At 38.7% G+C, this 23745-nt stretch overlaps 1 protein-coding gene across 1 annotated transcript; it reads left to right on the top strand.

Annotated features, from left to right (window-relative positions):
• The first annotated feature begins 1221 nt into the window (after positions 1-1221).
• On the top strand, positions 1222-19279 carry ntsr1 (neurotensin receptor 1 (high affinity)). Its single transcript, XM_061273100.1, has 4 exons — positions 1222-1967; positions 13235-13436; positions 14722-14806; positions 17232-19279. The coding sequence occupies exons 1-4, from the start codon at positions 1296-1298 to the stop codon at positions 17485-17487; spliced, it is 1215 nt and encodes a 404-aa protein (XP_061129084.1). The 5' UTR covers positions 1222-1295; the 3' UTR covers positions 17488-19279.
• Positions 19280-23745: the final 4466 nt, after the last annotated feature.

The following is a 23745-nucleotide window of genomic DNA, read 5'->3' on the forward strand; positions in this document are numbered from 1 at the left end:
TGTTATGTTTAGTACCCAAATTGTATTTGTAGATGAGATCATTCATTATAATTTTCTTATGCTCACATATTATTATACATTTTGCAAATTATGTTCCCTTTTTTCTCACTTGTCCAATGCACAATTTGAGTTTGGTCCCTTTTCCTTTCTTCTTTGCAGTTTCAGTATATCTTTTTATATTTTTTTCTAAAGAAAATTATGGCCAAATCCAGTGTGAGTTTTTTATCAGTGTGTGAGGAGGGAGGGTGTTTGGGAGTAGCGGTTTATCATAAAGGGAGGTTTGAGCAGAGTGCCATAGGGCTGCCACCTATACCGTATTGGCCCGAATATAAGACGACCCTGATTATAAGATGACCCCCTCTGTATCAAGACTCAAGTTTGAAAAAAGACTCTTTGAACACCATATGTAATTTTTATACAGAAAATAATTACAGTCCATCTGAAACAAATTATTATAATCATATATTTGAGAGAAAAAGCATGTTACTTTGCCTCATTCAAATCATGCAAAAGCTGTCTATCACATCTTAATATCTGAACATTTAAATATGTAAACTAAAGTGCAATCACATTTGTAAATTAATGGCTTCTGGTTTTCAAAATGTAAATAAACCAATCTACTGTGATAAATCAACAAAATTGCAATAACTGCATTAACCATCAAAGTGAAGTCTAACTGTAACTGTAGTCTTAAAACAAATCTGATTAAGGAAAAAAATTGCAATAAAATAATGCAAACTGCTACCGCTATTTTTATTTTTCTTCTTCGTGACAAGGGTTTGCTTTGGCCTAGGGAGTTAAATTCAGCTTTTGCTTTGAAGATATCTGGGGTCATCTAGCGTTGTGAATGGGTATAATGTCTAGACCCTGTATGTAAGACAACCCCAACTTTTTCAGTCTTATTGCAGTCTTATATTCGGGCCAATACGGTAGTTGCTCGCCACCACACAATCTTGTCACCTGCAGGCACATGGAGGGAAAAATTGATACAATGTTTAGGTGTGATTTGTTTTTGTTTTTTTGTTTTTATTTTGTTGTTGTTGGTTTTTTTTTGGGGGGGGGGGGGGGGGTTCTTGGTTTTTTTTTGCACCATGGATGAAATTTCACGTGGGAAAAAGACAGAAGAAAATGAATTAGTTTTGCGTCACCACAGCAGTGCCCAATTGCATGGTGCACGCCTCCTGGTTGCGAAATATAAAAGCTGCGCTGCTCCCTGTCCTAACCATACTGGACTGCATCTCTCTCTGGTGCGCGTGTAAAACCTTCTCAGTATCAGAGTGTGTTTGCATGCCGACATGGATTTCAACTTAACGCACTCCGGACGCGAGACGCACGCGCACCGCCCCGGCGCATTGGTGCAGACACTTTTAGGAAATCAGTCTTTCTTCTCCAACATCACCGCCTATCTCGACCCGGAAGAGAGGGAGGACTTGGAAGTGAACACGGACGTGTATTCTAAAGTGATCGTGACCATCATCTACTTGTTTCTGTTCGCCGTGGGTTCGCTGGGCAACTCCATCACTTTGTACACTCTCCTAAGCAAAAAGAGTCTGCAGAACTTGCAGAGCACCGTCCACTACCACCTGGCCAGCCTGGCCGTGTCTGACCTGTTCATCCTCGTCCTCTCCATGCCCATTGAGCTGTACAACTTCATCTGGTTTCACCATCCGTGGGTGTTCGGGGACGCGGTGTGCCGTGGCTACTATTACCTGCGGGACAGTTGCTCGTACGCCACCTCCTTCAACATCGCCTCGTTGAGCGTGGAACGCTACATGGCCATCTGTCACCCGTTCAAAGCCAAGAGCATCATGTCCCGTAGCCGCACCAAGAAGCTGATCAGCGGCATGTGGCTCGCCTCCTTCGCGTTGGCCACGCCGATGCTCTTCATCATGGGCCAGGAGGCGCGCCAGGGTGAGAACATCTGCACCGCCACCGTGGCACCTGTCACCATGAAGACGGTACTCCAGGTGGGTTATGCAACCTGGCATTTTCATTATCTGCTGACATATGTTTCGCTGTCGTGTTTTCACTTGATGTTTTCATCTCACTTTGGTTTTTTGACCACTAAGCAGGAGGAGCACTTAAGAACAAGATTTTTAATTTGCTTGTAAATATTATTCTAGCCATAAAAAGAATAATGAAGAGGATTCAAAAAGAATGCTTTGTGTTTGGTTTGCATGGTTTTCACCAGAAATGAGACTACTTTTTGCTTCTCCCCTTGACATTTGAAAACAAATTTCAGTAGGCTACTTAAAGTCCTTGGCAAAATTGGCCTGTTGCTTTTTTCAACCTCAGTCGATGACAATGTAACAAAATGACTTTAAATTGAGAGTGAAGAGCTTGAGCGATTGAGACCTTGAGGTCTTATAAGGCAGACAATAGAAGAACAATGACACTAGCAGATTGGGAGAAGCAAGAACCATGGTTCTTTAAAAAAAAAAAGAATAGAATGGTGCATTCATGAATGATTGTTGTCTACCAGCTAAAAAAAAACCCTTAAGCTTCTGGTGTTCCAAAATTCTTTGTTATGTTCTGTGTTTTGTGGATTTCGGCTTTGATTACATTTTAGTTTTGTTATGCTTTCCATCTGTTGGCTCATTATGTCATTGTCATGTATTTTGAGTGTACCCTAGTTTGCAACTTTGTGTCTGTTTTGGTGTGTCTTTGTTGATTCCTTGTGCCAACTGTTTAGTTGCCTTTTTTGTCCTTTTGAGATAAAAGTCTGGTTTTGAATGGAATTCTGCCTTGTCTCTGCTTTTGGGCCCTGAACCATACACACCCCTTTTAAACTCTGTCTAATCTGAAAAGACACATTTAACTATAAGGTGTATTTTTTTCCCTCAGTAATTCTTGTTAGTGTTTGTTAGTTCAGCATTTTAAATACTTTTGCACACATTTGACAGAGTGCTCTTGGATTTATTTTTTATCTTAAAGGGACAGATGTCGATGTCATGGTTTATTTGGTTTTGATTTAGACTTTGGTTCCATTTGTTCATTGTCATGTTTTCCTTGTGTTTCTGTTCTTCAATGTCTGTCTCGTCAAGTACCGTTTTTTTCCATGTATAATGCGCTCCCATGTATAATACGCACCCTAAAAATGGCATGTTGATGCTGGAAATAAGCCTGTACCCATGTATAATACGCACCCAAATTTTGACTCCTACTTAAGTCCGTAAACGTAAAATTATTTGAGAAAAAAGATAATCTTTGGGAACAACCGCATGTTATTCTGCCGGTCAGTATCACTGCGCATGCGCTCGCAAACTCTGATACGTCTGATACGAGAGCATTGTGTTCGTATGGAGCGTGTTTGAAGTGAACACCAGAGAAGAAAGCGCATCTGTAATGGCGGCCTCCGTATCATAGCCGGATAAAAAAAATAATATATATATATATATTTTTTTTGTACCCCTGTATAATGCGCACCCCAGATTTTAGGACAATAAATTTGTTAAATTTTGCGCATTATACATGGAAAAAAATGGTTATTGTTTCCACCTTTTTTCGTCAGCCCCATGTAGTGTTGGTGGTGTTTTTGGTGGTGTTGGTTGTTGTTGGTGGTGTTGGTTCTTGGTGGTGGTGATTGTTGTTGGTGATGTTAGTGTTGTGTTGTTCCCGTCATGTTGTCCAGTTCCTATTCTGTTCTCTCCATGTTCAAGTCATGCTGTTTCCTTGCTCTTTGTATAGTTAATTTTACCCCGGTTATCTTGGACCTGTTGATTTTGTATTTTGGTTATTTGGTATTTTGGTACTTTTGTTTTGCCTTGTGTTCCTTTATATTATATTATTCACTCCTGGTCATCTTGCCTCACTTCCCTGCACGTGTCCTCAATCCTGTGACCTGACGGTACATCTTTTTTTTTTATACGTACGTATATATAAAACATGCTGTATCACATACGTTGTTTTTTTTTAATGATGGGCCTAATAATAGCTAAATTATATTACGTTACAAAACAATGATTTGTGTACATGTCAGTCAAATGATAAATTCCCCTGTTCCTGGGACATGAAAACTAAACGCCACTGACTGTGGATCAGCCCCTGTTTTTACTGTTTTTTTACACTTAATCCATATTGTCGTATATTTCCAATGCTCTCTCAGCCGTTCATTTGGAACAAGTTAGACCTCAAACCCCCATTTCTAATTGACTTCAGAAGGGTGTATTGAACTTCAAGTTGTACAATCTTTTGAGGCGTTTGACTTTACAGATGATAGAATTAAGCGACACGAAATCTGAAGCCATCCATTTTCTGCATGCACTGCTCTACAAAATAAATAAAACGCTACAAAGTATATTTCATACACCGTGTTGGCTTATATTCTAATTAATATGACAAACTGCTGATTTGTATTGTTCACGACAATGTTGAAAGCACCCAATAGATTGCAAACCGCTGTCAAGGCTAAATGTATTCTTATTCAGATCATCATAGTACCGCACACTTTTATAGATAGGCTCAATTTTGCCCGCCACCATTCATGAGTTCGTCATGGTGACATTAATTAAATGACCTTTTTGAAAAAAGCACCACAATGGCTCAGTGTCAGAAGTGAATGAACTCGTGTCAGCCTACATTACACTTCATCCTTTATTCAGCAAAATCCGTAATGCCGTCACGTCTTCCCAGAGTTTTGGGAAATTCACTGGCGGCTTACCACCCATAACATGCAACATATTTCAAATGCTACATAAATTAAGCTCATAGAAATCAGTGTGAATGCATTGCATGCACAGCATTTATCACTCCCCGACTGCAGAAGCTCTCTTTATCGCAGAGCAAAGCAATATTTTACAAGGCCACTCTGTGTCCTTGACACATGTTGAAGTTGTGTATTGGTCCAATTTACCTGTGATAATATCCAATGCATAAACTTGGTGTTGACTTGGTAGACCAACAAGATTGTGAGCAAGTAATGATGAGGTGACTTGTTCTGTGGGTGCTTTGTCACCCAGCTGGAGCCTTGCAATGAGGCCAGAGGGCTGGAGACGGAACATTAACTTGCAGGATTGCCGCCAAATGGTTTGTAGGGTTGAGCTTCATCAAGATTGTCTACTGCAGGTGTCCTACTCCAGTGGGGTTTTTTTTTGTTCTGTTTTATCTGCTATTGCTGTTGTTTTCCTTAGCGTACTATTTTGCCAAAATAAACCTCACCATAAGGGTGATGACACGTTTTGTGACGCACATTAACTTCACAGCCTTGATATGAACTCACAACTGCTCACCACTCCACTAACGCAATAAACCAGCTAACAATTTTTTATCCTGCATTTTATGAGTGCCATTGGCCTCAGCAAATAGGCAGGGGGTAGGCATTTTTGACCACACAAGGATGTTTCATAAAATTGAAATGATCATCGATGTTATGTCCACAACTCTATATATTAAAATCTCTTCGGCTTCATTCCAGTCTGAGGACATTCGGGCAACTATGGTAGGAAGCAGGAAGTGATGAAATCATTGGAATAACTTTTTATTTCATTTTTTTAGTAGTGAGAGAGGATGCTGTGTAAGCCAGTGTAAGCTTCCCAAACACTCCAAGCATGTTTTGTCAAGCTCAAGAGGTCAGAGAGGATTTTGTGTGGGGAAATTTGGGAGCGAGAAGGCAGCAGGCAGTCTTTTATTGTGTACATTTCCAAAAATGTGTCATTCCCTCCATACGCGACGATTTCTTGGGTATTGGAGCTCCCTATGTATGTCTTCATCTTTTCATGTTAGTGTCATGAAAATCCATAAGGTGTTTGATGTACTGTAAGGATTTCATTGACTCTGTATAAGACAAATATGAACTATACACTAAATAATGCAATATACACCAAATAAATCAACTTTGGACTCTTTACAGCTGTTGTCCTTTTTTTTTTTTTTTTTTTACTTTATTTTGAACAGAATAAGTAATAATTACAATGCAATATCAATTTGAGTATTTTTGGAGAGTCGTCGTCTTTATTATAGTATTTTTTTTCTTTTTCTTTTTTAAGTAAATTAAATTAGGTGGAAGAAATTCAATTAAACAACGAAAAATTGTCTCGATTGGGTGGCTTTTAATATTTTTCCTTCACTAAAAACATTTCCCAGAAATTGAAAAGCGTAAACAAAACTGGAATAGGAAGGTTGCATCAGGACTAAGAAAATGACCTTGCAAGATTGTTGTTGGTTTTTTTTGCAAAAGGCTACAGGATGCTGAGAAAATTGAACTGAACTCAGTTAAGCCATTTCAACATTTTGTCGCTGATGGAGTACAGATGGAGCAGGGTTGTTTCCCACTCAGTGACTGTCCGTGCCATTCTTTGTCTAGTCTTGTGATTGACTCGCGACCAGTCTGGAATGTAGTCCACATTTCACTTAAAATCTACTGGGATAAGCTACCAAATGAGCCTGAACAGCGATAGAATAGGGATAGATGATATTAACATATTGCCTGGAGTGTGTTTTGAGGACCGCTGCGTGCACTTAAAGGCCTGTCCACCTTCAGGCACTTTTGTCGTTTTTGCACAGAGTGGACTCCTACTGTGTCTACACTTTCATTTTGTGCAAAAAAGAATAATTTCAATTGCAAAACAAATTCAGATATTGCTTGGATTACATCCTAAAAGGTCCATTTTGTTATTATTCATGGTTGAACATGTCAAGTGTGGACAAAATCCAATACAATACCACAATATTATTTTTCAGTATACAGTCATGTATTTCCCCCTTATTTCTCCTATGTTGATATAGACTCACTGAAGGCATTTAGATTTCAACTTGCACAATTTAATGATGAAAATGTCGTGCTCTAAATCTTTACCCTTCACACAGATAATAATAATCAGCTTTGATTGACAACAGAGGTATGGAATGGAATTTACTGTTATTGCACATGCATGAGTAGACCGGATTCACTTAACAGTTACGACCCTTTCAAGAGGCATAAGAAACAATGACCAACAGAGGGAGACAGAACGGTAAAACCTGACGTCACCAAATTGTGCACGAATTTCTTTGATGGGGAAAAAAAAAAAAAACAAGGGAGAGGGGGGTAAACAAGTCAAATAGTCATGGAACAATATGCGTATATTTGTTGCATTGTTTACTACTTATGTCATCAAAACCTGTTGAGTGTATAACCATCACAGTCACTTAAACAAATCGCCTCTGCAAACACTTGAGCTCTTCCTTTGTTGGTAGAGTATAAAGTAGTTGTTCAACATCATTCCTGACTGCATGATGTCCGGTTGCCTCGTGGGTGGTTATCCTTAACAGGAACTCAGCTAGATCTTGTCGGATCACAAATAAAACACTTGAATTCCCTCAAATTAATTTTATTGTTGCCAGAAGGAACTGTTTCAAAACCATGTGGATGTTACAATGGCTAATGAGGAAACACCAATGTCATTGCCATGGTAACCAAAGAGCATAAGAGGCAGGCAGAGATATTCTGAGCTCTTCTGGTGAATGTCCTCATATTTCATTCATAATTATACACGCATTGACGCTCACTCATTAATTAATTGAAACCATTAATAATAGTATGATTATTATCACCTTTATCATACGTGAATGGTCAGGGTGCGGGCAGGAAGAATGATTCACCGATCTTTGATCTCCCTATAGCCAACTTTACATCATCTGCCCAGGGAGAAAAAAAATGATGCAATGTCCTAGTGCCTCTTTATCACCAGGGATGCTGATGCAACGCACCTGAAAATCACCAAATAATCAAATTAATTTATACTGTTATTATCGTGGAACAGTCACAAGGAATCCACCAATCTATTCCTAAAATCAGGAACAGTCCTAGAATTAACAAAGTCGCATCCAAACAGTACTGAGATCACTAAATGAAGGGAGATTGCTGGGGTTTAAATAGTGCTACTTACAAATGAAGTCATTTAGAAGAAAGGTGCGGCAAAATGTCATAACCATTTGTCCTACTCGAGCCCAATGTCATCATCTGTAATGGGTTGTTATCATAGATAAGCGCACTCACGCTAGATGCTGGTACCTGATTAAAATGACAAAAGTGATTTCCAAGCAATAATTGAAAACATGACATTAATGAGGTTGACAATCCTGTTTACATTCTCCATTAGAAATCTCTAATATGTCATCATCTGTTGCATCCTCTGGCAGACCAACAAGGGCCAAATGCACTGATATGCGATTGCTTCTACATGTGACGTTCCATAATTGTCTGCGTGGAGCCTTTGTACAAGCAATGTCAAGTTGTGCAAATATTTGCATTACTCCCCACTAAAAGTGAGATCGATGTTTATTTAGATAGAAAGAACCAGGTCACGGCTTTTATAAGATCACGCTGCCGCAGGGAAAAATAAAGAGGTCCTCTACTGGTAATAGCATGCAAAGACCCCCAGACAGGAAATTAGACCATTAAGCAATAAATCTTTTTTTTTAATCTCTTCATTAGAAAGGGAGTTCAAGGTGTCGTTAGAATGATTAAGTGTTTAGGACATTTACAAACATTAACTTCTTGAAGGAAAGTGAAATCCCTAACGCAAAACACCAATTGGTTTCCTTGGACATCCATCGCCTTCACCATGCTAACCTGCTTTTTGCTTCTACGAATGCCTTTCACTGGCCCATCACGCACTTGACGCTTTCCATTTGTCCCTGTCTTATTGCAAAGTTCGTTCAGATTCCTGAATCGCCTCCTTCAAAGCAAGCTCTTTTTGTGAGGAAATGAATCTCACAAGATTTGACCTCAAAAGCTATCAGAAAATCATGAACAGAACAAAAAAATGCTGCTTTTGACAAGGATGTGCATTTGACATTATTACAATTTAAGACAATAAGGCGTGTTTTAAATGATAGAGGAATCAATTCTTATACACAAAGTCAAGATGTCCTGCTGTGCTCCAGCCTTCCTATGTGTAATTTCCAAGTTCTACTTGTGCTTTCGTGAGTCTTTGTGGGGTATTCTGTCTTCCTCACAAAAACTTGCAGTTTGGTTCCGTGAAGTCTTAAAATTACCCGCATGTGTGAACGGCTGTTTATCTGAATGATCCCTTTAATTAACTGCCAACCAGTGGACATAATAATTACTTTAATTATAATGGTACAGTACAATTGCTGGTAACCTTGTTGGCGAATGATGGCAAGGCAACTCCAATACCCGTAGGATAATTTTGGAATAATTTATTGACAAAAGACCAAACCATAAAATTTACCAAAACGTCATACTTATGTGTGGTCCAGAACGTTAAAACATTTCAAGGTGCCTCTGGGAGCCATCCACAAGTTAGTCTCCTAATGTGCTTTGTCATAGAAAAGCTTTAACATAACACTGAGACTAATGGATACATTCCAAATATTATCCCAGTTGTCAGTGAGTGAACATGTACAACCGCTTCGCTTCATGGAGCAGCGATGTAGACGACTCTAAATGCAGAGCGTCGTCTGTGTTTGGCAAGTAGCGTATATCTCGATTGCTTTTATTTCAGCCACGCTTCACTTTTACACCTCAGGCCGAGGAGGAAGATAAATACGCGTTAAATTTAACGTTTGAAATCTTTTTCCTCAGCTGTGCGGTGACTTGATGCTTTTATACTCTGCCTTATCTCATGTAATTATTTTATTCGCTGCATTTCAAACCACTACTGTAAAAGGCTTCATTGGAAGTGCAGCTTTTTCTTTCTCTACCTCCATTGGTGTCATCCATTAAGGTGAAAGCATACAAACGAAATAAGAGTGTCCTGAGAGCCGCACGTTTTCAGCCATAACATATCTTTTCAGACTAGAACTGCAGTTGAAACAGAGAAGGTCAGTTTCGGCTGCCCGAGTCTAAACATTTGTTGTTTTTTATCACCTGCTCTTAGAAACACTTTGGGTTTGTGTTGATTTTGATAAATATGATACATGTTTGAGATGTTTCCCTCTTCCATCACACCAAATTGAGATGATCAGTTTGACACTTGTGATTTAGATTCTTCAAATAACCAAATAGGGATATTTGGGGAAAAATTAAAGATAAATTAAAGTTGGTAGACATTTACATCCCTGCAATTTCTATTGTATGTTTCTCATCCTGTTTGTAAATGAAAATACTATTTTCGAGAACATCATACAGAACTTATACACATGACATCAATCAAACATTAGAAATTTGGTGTTGAGTTGAGAAAATGTAAAATTTTGGAAACATGATAGTTTTTGATGAAACCTGCAACAACTCAATTTGTCAAATAGTTTTTTTTTTACGCCATTTAAATTGTTGGTGTTGAAAAAGCACAGATTATTTTTTAATATTCAGTAACAATCTTAAGATATCAAAACACAGACGTACTTTTTTATTGAAGAGTAACATGTCAGTCTCATCTTGAAGTTACACCATTGGATCACCACGATGAGAATGGAAATTGTGCGCATTACCGACCATCCGTACAATTCAGAAAAATGTAAACATGTCGAACTGTGAAGACACTTAACATTTGTTGACACACTGGGGCACTTTGTCTCTGTGTCTTCACACATCTAAAATGTAACAGCTGTTGTGAAGGTCAGTATTACTAAATTTGATCACAAATTCACTCATATTTTGCTCAAAATGCTTAACAGCACATTTAACATAATAAAAAAATAAATCTGAAACTGTCTGTGTCAGCACCCCATTTCCCTGTGTTGCCACTCACACGATTCTGTCCATACGGACACACCTTAAAGACATGGAAGTGAGTTAATTCCCACCGAGCTTGCATGCGGCACCCTGGACCCCCTCGTGATAGTTGTCAGCCTGTGAAAGAAGAGTCGAGTGAGAGCAACATCCAAACAAGGTGCGAATCGCTGTGATCAACACATCATGTGGCGGTCGAGCAGGAGTATTTGCCTCTGGTGGCTTATGTCTGTGTTTATGTTGCCAGTGTTTTTGTCATTTTCAAATATATACTGGATATATGTACCGTGGAGATTCAAGGCTTCCATATTAATAGGTCATTCGGACCCAATAGGTTCAAATCTAAATCAAGCTATGCAGAAGGTATCAGGAAGGGAAAATGTCGAAAAAGACATGAGGATTAATTTTATGAGCTGTATATGTCTTTGCAAAACACTCCGGTGTATATTGTAAGCAGTAGTGATGCTGAAGCTGGGTTAAAAACAAACCAATTTGAGACCAACCTTGTCAAATTGTTCCAACTTTTGAGTTTAGTCCAATTTTTAACTGAGATGTTTTAAGGGTGTAATATTATCTTTCTTTGTTTTTCAGCCATTCCGTTTCAACATTGTTCTAAATTAGAAGTCTACTAAAGATTTACAGTTCAAATGAGTGGTTAGCACATCTGCTTCACAGTTCAGTCCGGTGCCAGCTCTCAACTCTAGCCTTCCTGTATAGAGTCTGGATGTTTTCTCTTTCTTCACCTGGGTGATCTCCCTCATTTGTTTGTTATGCTCAATAAATACTCTAAACTGTGCAGAGGTGTGAATGAATGGGAGTTGTTTGTTGTTTGGGTGGATGTGGGTAGAATGAGTGAGAGTGCACCCAAATTGAATCCTGGCTCGGACCTGGAATACTATATGGTGCATTTTCCCTTTTGCTCACTGCTACCTCGATCATAAAAGATTGAAAACGGAGTATCGTCACCCCGAGCCAAAACGTAACAATAATGATAAATATGATGGCAAACTATGCCAGATGACAATATGTCCAGCCTCCCTTCACATCCATGTGAACAACATATATCGCACCAGCACTGACATTTCCAAACCATACTGTGGCAACAAAATCAGAGCACTTACGAATCACGACTTTTGGTTCATTTGTAATGAGTAAATGCTCTTTTTTTTTTGTTGCAAGCACAAATTACACAACAGCAATGCAATCCAACATTGCAGCTCGGCTTTGAATGTACGTAACGCCGATTTTTTTTTTTCAGTTTTTGTTCATACAGTTAAATGACAACAATGTCGTTTCTAAAGCAACGTTCTCTTTGGAACCAGTTTTCTGATCATTATCAACATCTGTCGCCTTGTAGAATACAACTTTGACCAACAGCAGCGACATCAAAAATATCCTGGAGAACTAATATCTAATTGGATCCTCCAAGTATCTATAGTAATTGGAAAAATCTCATTTAACATTGCATGCTCTTATCTGAGATGGAGGATGATACAAGAGCCACTAAGGGTCAGCCGTAAATCTTCGGGGACAAGAAGGTAAATTAGACAAATTGGGCCTGTGGCCTTAATCAACATGTTTGAAACCTGTGAAATTGGAAGGTTGTGAACGTGCAGCTCAACCTTGATTTTGCCTTGATGTTTTGTTTTTTTGCCTAAACGCCAGTGCCATTTGTCTGAGCCACTCAAGCACTATAACTCAAGTAACAGCAGGTCATTCGTTATTCTAAACCCCTACCGGTGCCACTGACAGTAAATATTCCTTTCCAACCTGAGGTTTCATCTCATTGTGACGCCAGCGTTTGTCTTGCTGCTTTGCCCGCAGCTTCCCCCCTTTCAGCTTCAATCAATCTTCCGCATCTTGGATTGAGAGAACCTTTCCATGGCAGCCTTCCTGTTCATTAAATCCATTAACATTTTTCATCCATGATTCCCTGTGGTCTCTGCCTGCATCAACATCCCTCCCTCGCTGCTCACATGCATTCTCCAGATTGGAACTGTAGGTGCAAGCTTAACCAAATATTTTTAACCTTTCTTATAATCTTCTAAGATCCTCACCCCAATCACGTAGTTTGTAAAACTGATTTATCTTTGGCATGCTGTCTGCCAGCTGACACATCCAACTTCCTTCATTTCCTCCACTATTGTCTTTATATCCTGTCCACCCTTTTCCCTTTCTGCAGTAGTAGTGTGTGTGAGGTATTTCATTGATTTTTGTCACAATGATTACATCTGTGGAATCTAATGGGATCCCATACATCAATGGTAATAACATTGAAGTGACACTTCCAGAGTGGTCTTCATTTCGAACACTGTGTGTGTATTGTTGTACTTGTATCGCTACCGATCACAGCCACAACAGCATATTTTTTAACAAAGACTTGAATTCAGTGCATGGGTCAACAAAGTTCCTGCACCCACATTTTTTTCTGTTTAGTTAGATTTTTTTTTTCTTTTCCATGCCTCTAGAAAAAATAAAATAAAAGATCTAACAGTCGACAATAAACAAAATGTGATATTCAAGTTAATTTCGAGCTGACTTTTTGTGTCGATTCCAAATCGGCCCTCATCAATAAAATAGATGGTAACCTAACATGGTGATTGTTCTCCTTCTGAACAGGTGAATGCCTTCTTGTCCTTTGTGGTACCCATGGTGGCCATTTCGGCACTCAACGGAGTCATTGCCAATCAACTGTTGCGGATGTTCCACGAAGCCGAGCAAGACAACCGCGTCTGCATCATCGGCGGCAATCCCACCATGCTCAATGTCTCGGTGGAACCCAATCGGGCTCAGTCGCTTCGCCATGGAGTTCTCGTGCTTCGTAAGTCAACTCTGCCCTGCGCAACGTCAGCTTTGATAAACCACACTGCCACGCCTAGTTTTTTTTTTTTTTTTTTAAACAAAACCTTCACGACCTTTTCCAGAAACACCCCAGACATTTTAACTCTATAATGGATGTTAATTTCTGTGGAAATAAAAAGCAGGCGTCTTTTAATGCTGTCTGGCTTTAAATTCAGTCATTCTGAGGCATCCTAATTTATTTAGTTTTCATTAGAGTTGTACTGGAATGAAATACATTTATAACAGACTATTAAGACAGTTTATCTTAACTTTGAAAAGTGTCAAGACTTGGTGATCCTTACTTGAGTCTTACACTCTTTACGTCACTAATGAACCTCCTACTTCCTATATTCCTTTTCCACCTCGAGTCGTGCACACTTCTTTGTTTGAAATAAGTGTTAGAAAAGGAAGTGTGGGTGAAGTTGATGACTGACTGTCGGTGTGAATTGGCAGAGGCTGAGCGTGAAGCAAAAGGCTGCAGATAAATGAGAGCAACCTCCCCCTGACTTAATGATGAAGGTCTGCCTTGAGGAGGCTGGAGAGACAATCCAGAGATGTTTAAAATTCCCTCCATTTTTAACAACCTTGTGTTCCATTCAGTGATTCAAATAATTGATTTGTACTTAATGCCATGCAGCTCCTTCTTACTAAAGCTCATTTCACCCTTGCTGCCTATTTCATTTCATTTCTATTTATTTATTTTTAGATAGGGCTGCATTGATTTTCTACTCTAGCTACATTGAGTGGTGGCGGCATACGATTGTGGTAAATGTCAGTGAGATACAGGTTGACAAAAAATGCTCAACGTGGACTACACAGACTAATGAAGTTCAGAATATTTCCTATTTTTAAACACAAAATATCAACTTAAGTATCAGTCTGCTGTTGAGTGGTTGGATTGTTGCGTGTTTGTATAAATTCAGTTATCGACTACAAAAAAAGGTCAGTGAAGCAATTTCATCACGTTTATTTGGTACCTTGGAAGCATTTGGTTTCATCTGTTCACAAGTTGCTTTTTTATATACTAACATGAAAATTCTAAAACACTGAAAAAACAAAAGTGTTTGTTAACTGCTTGACATGACGTAAGAGGACAAACGTCATCTCAAGAGACAAAATGTTAATCCGTTCTAAAACTGATGGATATTGTTTAGTGTCTTCAAATAAGAAAATAAAAATATTTTATAATTTAATATTAAGATTTTGTTGAAGTGTTTTCTGCCTTCCGTATTGTCTGATATTTCTCATGCATTATTTCTGTTTAGGAGCGGTGGTCATAGCGTTTGTGGTCTGCTGGCTACCTTATCACGCCCGTCGCCTCATGTTCTGCTATGTTTCTGACTGGTCCGAGTGAGTGATGTATTTTTTTTCTCTCAAGCGTTGCATGCCTGAACATGACCGTTTATGTACACATACGTCAAGACGTGTTGGCCGTAGGCGCCTCTTGGAAGGTCATTAGTTGAAAGGAGCTGCCAATGAAAGGATTCATCTTGTATATTGGATTACCTCCATTTAACATTCTGATCCTGGCTTTTGTTAATGATTAGCATTTAGAAATCCCTCCTGCTACCTTTAAATTTGCAGGCGTCTTATATCTTTGGGGTCAATTTAGGTACAGCGAGTTTATGTGTAAAATTCTTTTGTTTGTTTGTTGTTGGTCTAGCATAGCAAACTGTCAAAAATAAGAATTACTTACCTGTAAGAAAAATGATCTCTCTTTTTTTTTTTTAATGCATTGATGGATAACTGGCAGCCCACGGCCTACAGTCTGGGCCTTGTTTTGGTAGACTGGCGTCCGTGTGCATATATATTGCATATATAGTATATAAAAAGTGTGGTGTCCCTCAGGGTTCAATTTTGGGCCCAGTGCTTTTTAACTTTTGCTGATAGCCCTTTACTCGCTGAAAATCACAAGTCTATCATGTTTTGTTTTTGGGGGAGCCTTGGAGTGCAATTTCTGCTCCATATGAACCAGATCCAATTTTCATTAGTGAGTAATGACTTGCTAATGACAATTTGATCATAAATATTGGTCTCTTGAAAGTCACTTTCTCGTAATGAGGGCTTACACCTGTCAGACCTCATCCCTCTGAAGAGTGTTTAGCAATTTTTGCAGATAGTTCTGGTTTTGTATTTCTTGACTGTGAATGACTAAATTTTGATTATATTATATCATGAATCTTAATCCAGATTGCGTTCATGTTTTTTGGACAGTGACAGAATGTAAAGAAAAACTGGAAAACCATTGAAACCCTGAACTGAGCTTTGTCTCGTTCAAATGCACAAATTAAGTGCACTGTCAAGTCTACTGCTGCCAAAGTATCAAAAGGGTTTTTTCTATCATGGCACCATTCATCAAAGCACAGCCAGCTTTACTGCTGACGCTAACAGCTTTTTTTCATCATCATTGACAACATGATTAAGAATCAGCATTCCATTAATCCCATTTCAAGTATAGTCGTAATTGTCAGCTCAAATTCTGTTGAAAGTTCTTCTGATGCTAATGGTGCACGTGCCACCTTCTGCCTAATGAGCACAATCCAGAGAGTATAACTTTATAATGAAAAGGTCATGCTCTAAACAATCCCAGTTGTTCTTGTCTTATCCTCATTCTTCTTTAATGGTGCACCTGTATGTTAACGGACACACACATCATTGACTGTGTGCGCCCATGTACAAGACCCATGTCTCAGACCTCCATCTCTACGAAAAGAAGCGATCAATCAAGCCGACTTGAGTTATTGAGATGGTGTGTCATGTTCATAACATATCAATGTGTGCTGACCTATCTACTACATATATTGTGTTTATTACCTGTGAACCACAGTGTCACATGGTTCCTCAATGCAGTTCCAATTTGAAGAGGAGAGATAAAATTGTCCACATAAGATTTCCAACTATTTATTAAGGAGTCATTTTTTGTGTGTGGAAACCCCTGACTTTTATAAACACCTTATATCTTCTCTACTGCATCAACTTCTAGAGACAGAATTGCTAACTTCTTCATCTTCAATTCAGTCCTTATTGCCAGTGCTTAAGATATAAGATTTTTTTATATTGTTTACATTTATAAAAAAAACATTTTATGTTGATTTTTTTAAACTATGAAAAGTGCTATACAAATAAAATGTATCTGATTTTAGTTATAGCTGACAGGTAACTATCTTTGTCTACTGTACTGAATGTATACAGTCATACTTCATTAAAAATGTGCTATCTTTATAACTCTGTGTTCTGTTATCAGACTACAATTACAGTTGAATTGCATGAGAAAATGAAATGTGTGGTGGAAAAAAAAAATGATACGGCCCACTTAAATCTAGGTGAGTAATTGCAGGAAGCGCATGATGAGATTATTTTTAAAAGAACTGGTGTAAATCATCTGAATTTATTCTGTCATGTATCGTTCGGAATAAATTAGACGGTGACGAATAAAATCAGCGAACCGGCAAAGAAGGAGCGCGTGTTCATTGGCCATCTAGAGAATTAAAGGAAGTACACATGTTGGCACCCTTCCGTGAACAAAAAACATGAATACAATGATCACTAAAATCTTTGACGATCATAACAGCCCATTAATTGTTAATCGTTGATACCACAACATTTGGAGGCTCGGAAAAAAAAGTGGACAGAGTTTGTTTGGTTGAGTGTTGAACAATATGTAATGAGATGACAGATTGTGTTATGATTCAATTCCAAGTAAAATAAAACCTGCTATGTGGAGGTTTTCCAGAAAGTGGCAATGACTCCAACTGTCTTTTCCAATTTCCCCCAGTAACCTGTATGACTTCTACCACTACTTCTACATGCTGACCAACGTCCTCTTCTACGTCAGCTCTGCCATCAACCCCGTCCTCTACAATTTGGTTTCGGCTCCCTTCCGCCAGATTTTCCTCTCCACGCTGCGCCACTTGTGCATGCCGTGTCGTCACTCCCCCAGGAGGCGCTCTGGCCCTATGACCCGCCACTCTCTCAGCATCTCCAGCAACCACACCCTCTCCACCAACGTTATTAAGGAGACTGCCTATTGATTCCGTTGGACCATGCTGGAATACACAAAGCAGCACCATTACCATTACTAGTCCATCTCTGTCATGGATTCGGACACATTCCAGAACTCGAACCCTCATTGTGAAAAATTGTGAAATAAACCTCTGATGGCTTTTCTGTTGCTAACAACTGAACAAGAATTTTAGCAGTGAAACTAATGCTAACACACTATTGAAGATGTAGTGGCTGGTCCACTTGTCATAAAAACGATCAAGGAGTTGGAACAACAGAGGTGTCCCCTCCTGCCCATCCCATCAAAAAGCCAGCACACCATCTACACAGTACATGTTGTACTGTACATGACATTTGCTCCTCATTGTATTGTAGTAGCTGAAACCTCCCCACTTAATTTAAAATAAAGAGACTCACACCCAATGGTGAGTTGGTTGAGAAACTTACAAAAAATAAAACACTAGCATAGTTCTAGACAATTTAGGATCAGCCATTTTTTTAAACAAACGTGATTTGTTGTGTTAACAAAAATATCTTATGACTTGATTTGTCCTGCTCAATAGTCACCAGTATTTTTTTCATATTTAGTCATATTATTTGCTGTTTGACACAGCCCTGTTGCAGATACTCAAGCTCCTGAATATCAAATTTCAAGCATGAATACAGCCTTTGTCGATTTAATAAAGTAACTTTATTCTAAGTAATAATTTGTATTTCTCTATTCACAGTAGCAATTACCAGGTTTGAAAATCACTCCTAATGAGCACGAGCTAGCTGTGGTAGCTGCTAATTGATGAAAATCTTAACTATTTGATAAAATGCAAAAAAGAAATCTATATGTCTTTATGTCTCAACAGTATGTCTCCAGACAATATGAGTAAAATAACAAAAGAAAATTCCCTTCAATTTTGCATCTCAAAGTAGCTCATACAGCAACACCCTGTATACATTCACTGATTTAAACAAGCGTAAACTCATTGCTCACTCAGCATGTAGACACAAACAGGAAGACAACAAATGAGTTGTTAAGAAAAAAAAATTCCACTCCTTGCTTTACACATTTTTTTTTAACTGTGGTGCCCATCAAATCCAAATGAGTCATCTTTTGGAAGCAAAGAAGTGTTACTGTATGTACAGAACACATAACTGAGATCTACATATGTTATGACGTTACCCTTTGTGAGAGGAAAGGAAAAAAAAGAATTCTGTAAATGTGCAATTAATGAAATGTAAAGAAACATTTGTATTGTTAAATCATGCAGACTTGTTTGTTGCTGTTAGGTGTAAATCTTTGTCGAGTTTAGACCAAGTCCGACCTTTAATGGGGTTCCGTAGGTAAATGTTTGTTCCTGTTCTGGCTCTAACTCCATACTGAATCAAAAGTGCAATTTCCTGTTGTTGCCTCTATTGCCTTTGTCAAGAACGTTGTTGTGTGCTGAAACAATTGATTAAGTTGAATGTATTCACTGATGTCTCTCTGCAATTTATGTTTTGTTATTGTGTTTTTTATTAATATGGATAGACACAAAATGGCCATTTCATTTAAAAGGCTATTCCAAAAAGGCTGTTCACTCAAATCTGAGTAAACTGAAGATGTTTTTCACCAAAGCATGTCTGGGTTTATATTGTAAAATGTTTTACTGATGGCAAGAAGCACTATATGTGGTCTGTAATTCTATTCATTTAGAAATCTTTATTTTAGAATGCCTTAACGTTACTGTGATTACCTCCACCCTGAAATAAATCATATATTTCAGTAGTGAGGCGTGCACTTTTATTCACAGACCTAAAAATCCAACTTATCCCAGCGCTTAATACAAAATCGACTGTACTGTTTATTTAACAGTTTATTAAATGTATTTAATCACATAACAAACCATACATTTACATGAAATGCATGTTGATTATTGGATGTAATAAATATGTGCAGATGAGATTGCTACAGTTGTGTTTTGCTACCCAAACTTGGCTTGCTCTGACCAACCAGACCAACCTGATTGGTTAAAGCAACTGCCTCATTGCCAATATACTTTGAAGCATTACTTATTCTGAAGTGCAGATTATATTATTATGGCAGCATCCAGTGGCTGAGATCTGATTGGACCAAAAATCTTGCATCCAGAGAGATCAAGCATTGGAGGTAAGAATATAGTAAATGTTACACAATAGCACTGAAGCCATTTTATAAGTAGAGTATAGTTCCATTTGTCTCGAGGCATTCTTTTAAAAAAGAAATGGCCTTGTTCTTAGATGATTCACCACCACCAACCACCTTACGTTGGTGAATAAATGGAGTTTTATTTCATTTCTAAATGAGAAAGCAAAGGGCATGAAGCATTTTCTCAGTAAGCACTCACATCGGCATATATGGACATTTAAAGGTGTGCAAACACACACTTAGCACAGCAGGCCGTGACCTTTTCTGGCAGGCACACTTGACAACTGATAGCAGTGGTCTTTAGAGAAGAATTGCACTCAGCAAGCACATGGATGCAGTTTTTAAGCAGCCATGTGATGAGAGATTAAAATTTAGTCTCTTGGGCACAATCTGCTCCCCCTTTCACAAATGCAATAATAATCAGAATACTGTGTTTAGACTCCCATACAGTGTATGATTGTAAAGACCATTTTGGGGATTGGTTTGGTTTGAACATTTTGGTGTTTAAATACACACTGTTTGAATAATGTTTTGTTTTATATGTCGGTCATGCAATAAACTAATATAACCTAAAATAACCATTTTAAAGCAAGAAAAATCTCACGTGCCATGCCAGAGTAGACTCGGCCGGCAACTTCACCCAGCCACACCCCTCTGGTTTCCGTAATGTCTGTCACCTGCTCCCTCTTGTTGTCTCATGTATTAAACCCTGCCCGTGTGTTCCTCCTTGTTGGTGTCTGCTGTTCTGTTCAGTCCCGGTCCGTGCCCAGTGTTCCTGGCGTTTGGTTTTCCCTCAGTCTGTCTGGAGGCTTACGGTCAGTATTTTAACCTTGTCCAAATGGACCTATGTCGGTCGGTCTGTCTGTTTGCTGGCCGTGAGTCTCTATCCCGTCTGTCTCTTTGGTTCCCCACCTACCTCCCCTTCCAACTACCTTTTGGCTCAATAAACCCTGGTCCAAGCTGCATTTGGTTGCCCTGCTCCATTCCGTTCCTGACAAAAAGTTTTGCCTCTTATTTGGGGAACTTTGCAGATGAAATCAAAGTAGTGTTAGATTCCCCTATTTCTTGACATTGAGAAAGTGAAAATTGCCTTTCTGAGAGTTTAAACTATATTAAAAACAAACAAATACAAAACCATTTATGGTTTCTCTATAGTATGGCTTTTCACCTCTCCCAGGTGAGTCTGGAATGCAACCTCAAGAAATAGGGGGTCAGCAGGACTGTGAATATAACTACTGCTGCAAATTGTAAAAATATTGCTCCAATTTTTTTTATTTAACATGTTTTTACCTAGTCAAGTTGATATCTCAGTGGCCACTTGCAATATTATAGTCGCTGTAGTGTGAAAACATTTTTATACAACTTTTTTAGGGGTGTGCAGCCCTGCAAAAGGTAAGAACAAGTGACAGAATGATGTTTGGCAAGGCCAAATATTTCTGTAACTGTTCACAAAACTGACAGCCGGTGCGAGAGCCAAAGTCTAAACTGACAATGTTCTGTGACTGAGTGGCAGACAACCCTTGGACAGGATCAGTGGTACAGAAAATGAATTTTAAAAAATGCATGCTCTAACTACACCAGGTCTCTTGCTCATCTACCGTATTAAATGTCTTTCACGTTGCCACTCACGCATGTCTGAGGAGCATGTTAACGCTCTGCTGCCAGCGTTGCCCGAGAAAGCGGCTGTACAGAGACTATTTGGTCGGCTGATCACGGGGAATATTGTTTTTTCTTCCAAAGCTGCCTCATGGGCAGACGGCAGTCGTACCCCACCATTTGTTCTTGGCCAGACAAAGCGACATTACATTGATGATGATGCAGTGCAGCCTACCAGGCAGTTGGTGCTGCCACTCTGCAAAACTCATCCATCCATGAAACATAATTCTCATGAAGAGAAAGTGAACTTCCATCCATTCCTTTGAAATAATCTCAAGCGATGTTCATCAAATTCTTATTTTACCAACTGGTCTTTTCAATTTGCATTCGAAGCCATCTCAATTTTTTCTTTTAAATAAAATGGGCTTGCTGAGCAAAAACTGAAAGTGGCAAGATTAGGTTCAAAATGCCTTCATATAAGCTCCGCATGGGAAGTATTATCTGCGAGTTGCAGACTCGTTGGTGTCTGAGCGAAATATGTCACACTGCATTTAAGGGAGTCAGAACTGACAGCAGTTTAGTTGCATTCAGGTTTTGGCGTGTCAGTCAAGTTAAGGCTAAAAATAATGTGGCTTTTATTCATAATTAAAGTTTGCTGAATGATTGAAGGGTTGCTTCAGAAGAACTCTCCAATTAGGAGCTCAGAATACAATCATGAAGATCAACCTAACCATACCACTCTATACAAACCATAATGTTTTGTTTTGGGGGGCAGGTGGGCGGTTGTTCTGTCGTATCTCTGTAACGGCATATATCAGTTGTCAGAAAAGTTGCCGGACTATTGTCGAAACGTATACATTTAGGATGAAGGGGTACTGAGCTCCTGACCAGGAAAGATAAATAGAAATGTGTAAAAAATTCTTGAAAAACTTGCACTTTATAGTTTAGATAGTAGACATAACGTTTTGTGAGTTGCCATACTTAATATTTATGTTGACGTCCATTTAAACTTTGGTAAAATGCATTTTGGGTCAGGGGACCATCAACTAGCTTTCAGCAAGCAATTGATTCTGGGTTCATTAGCCACCGACAGGTTTGCCCACAGGCAACATTTCTCCACTCAAATCAATATGCTATGCGTCATGTCTATTGGTGTGCAGAAGGTGAATGCCTAGCCTTCAATTTCTGTGATAAATTTCAAGCCCTCCGTAAAGACAGGGTTCGCCAACCCAGCTGCACACATTACTGTGTAATACCACTTAACTGTGAATTTCTGAGTCTGTAGTATTAATGTAAAGGATTCTAGAACAGGGAGGAGTAAACACTCAGCTTATTCCCTTCTTTAATTTTGCCCACCTAGTATTTACATCATAAAAATCCTGTAATAATTGATGCATTAAATTTTCTGTTGATTTATTTATCATACTAATTCTGTAATTGTATTGAGTTTATGGCATAGTGTGAGGATTTCTTTGTTTTTGTTTCTCCCTTCTGTAAGTCTTCAGTGCTTTCACAATAGCAACATTTTATAGTGTGTATATATAATTCATATGACCATATTTCCAGTGTTCCTGTATACTATCATTTATGTCAAATGCAACACCTTTACACACTAAATAAAAAGGCCCATTTGGGATAAATGCAATAAACCTTCAAGAACTGAAGGATATTGTGTGGAACAAATGTTACATCCAGTAGCTCAGAAGAACATAAACATGGATGGATGCACACGACTTAACGACATAATCATATCAGTCTACTGGAATGCAAATCACAATAAAATACACTGCACACTTAAGAGCTCTATTTTCGTAGACAGTGCATGTGTGCTTGGTGAAGAAAATTGGCGCATCCTGATTTGTGACTGATAGAGTAGAATGTACACCCGGTCAGAGCAGGTTTAATTTGAAGTGCAGGTGGTGGTGTATGTTTTTGGTGAGGTACAGGCAGAAAGATTCTGAGCTCTGCGAATTTGTGTGGTGGATGTCATCGTATTTCATTCTTAAATATAACAATGATGTACATTGAATACTGAATCACTGTAGAAGTCAATTTATTGAACGCATCATTATCATCCTCCTGGGCAGCGGCATGGCTATGCGAGGCCATGTAATTATCTTTACAACATGGAAACTAAGGCAAAAAGACCAAGAAAAAAAAAAGATTAATCAGTTTGAACACCAAATCTTTTATCATTGTAGTGTATTCAATTGAATAGACTGTAGGCTTTAAATTTTTGCAAATCATTGCGTTGTGTATTTGTTTTACGCAACATACCAACTTGATTGGAACTGCCGTTTTTAGAGTAAGAAGAGTTGGCACTGTTCACTGCATCTGTGAATGTTATCAGTGTGCCGGATATTAGAAATTAGCAAGCTACTTCATTTTTTATAAAGAATGACGCAAAACGTTTGGGATAGTTGACGCATTCTGGTGCAGGGAGGAAAACTCTGTTGTTACTCCAGTGGTTCCAGAAAAAGAAGCAAGAGTCTGCCCTTCCTCCAAATTTTAGTCAGCTAATCTGCAACAATTC

This window comes from Syngnathus typhle, linkage group LG2 (genome assembly GCF_033458585.1).
Source record: "Syngnathus typhle isolate RoL2023-S1 ecotype Sweden linkage group LG2, RoL_Styp_1.0, whole genome shotgun sequence".
Taxonomy (NCBI): domain Eukaryota; kingdom Metazoa; phylum Chordata; class Actinopteri; order Syngnathiformes; family Syngnathidae; genus Syngnathus; species Syngnathus typhle.

Bases quoted from the DNA above. Each gene is read 5' to 3' on its own strand.
- ntsr1 (XM_061273100.1), top strand. From the start codon at position 1,296: ATGGATTTCAACTTAACGCACTCCGGACGCGAGACGCACGCGCACCGC. The intron at 1,968-13,234 runs GTGGGTTATGCA...CCTTCTGAACAG, and splicing joins CCATGAAGACGGTACTCCAG to GTGAATGCCTTCTTGTCCTT. The intron at 13,437-14,721 runs GTAAGTCAACTC...ATTTCTGTTTAG, and splicing joins CCATGGAGTTCTCGTGCTTC to GAGCGGTGGTCATAGCGTTT.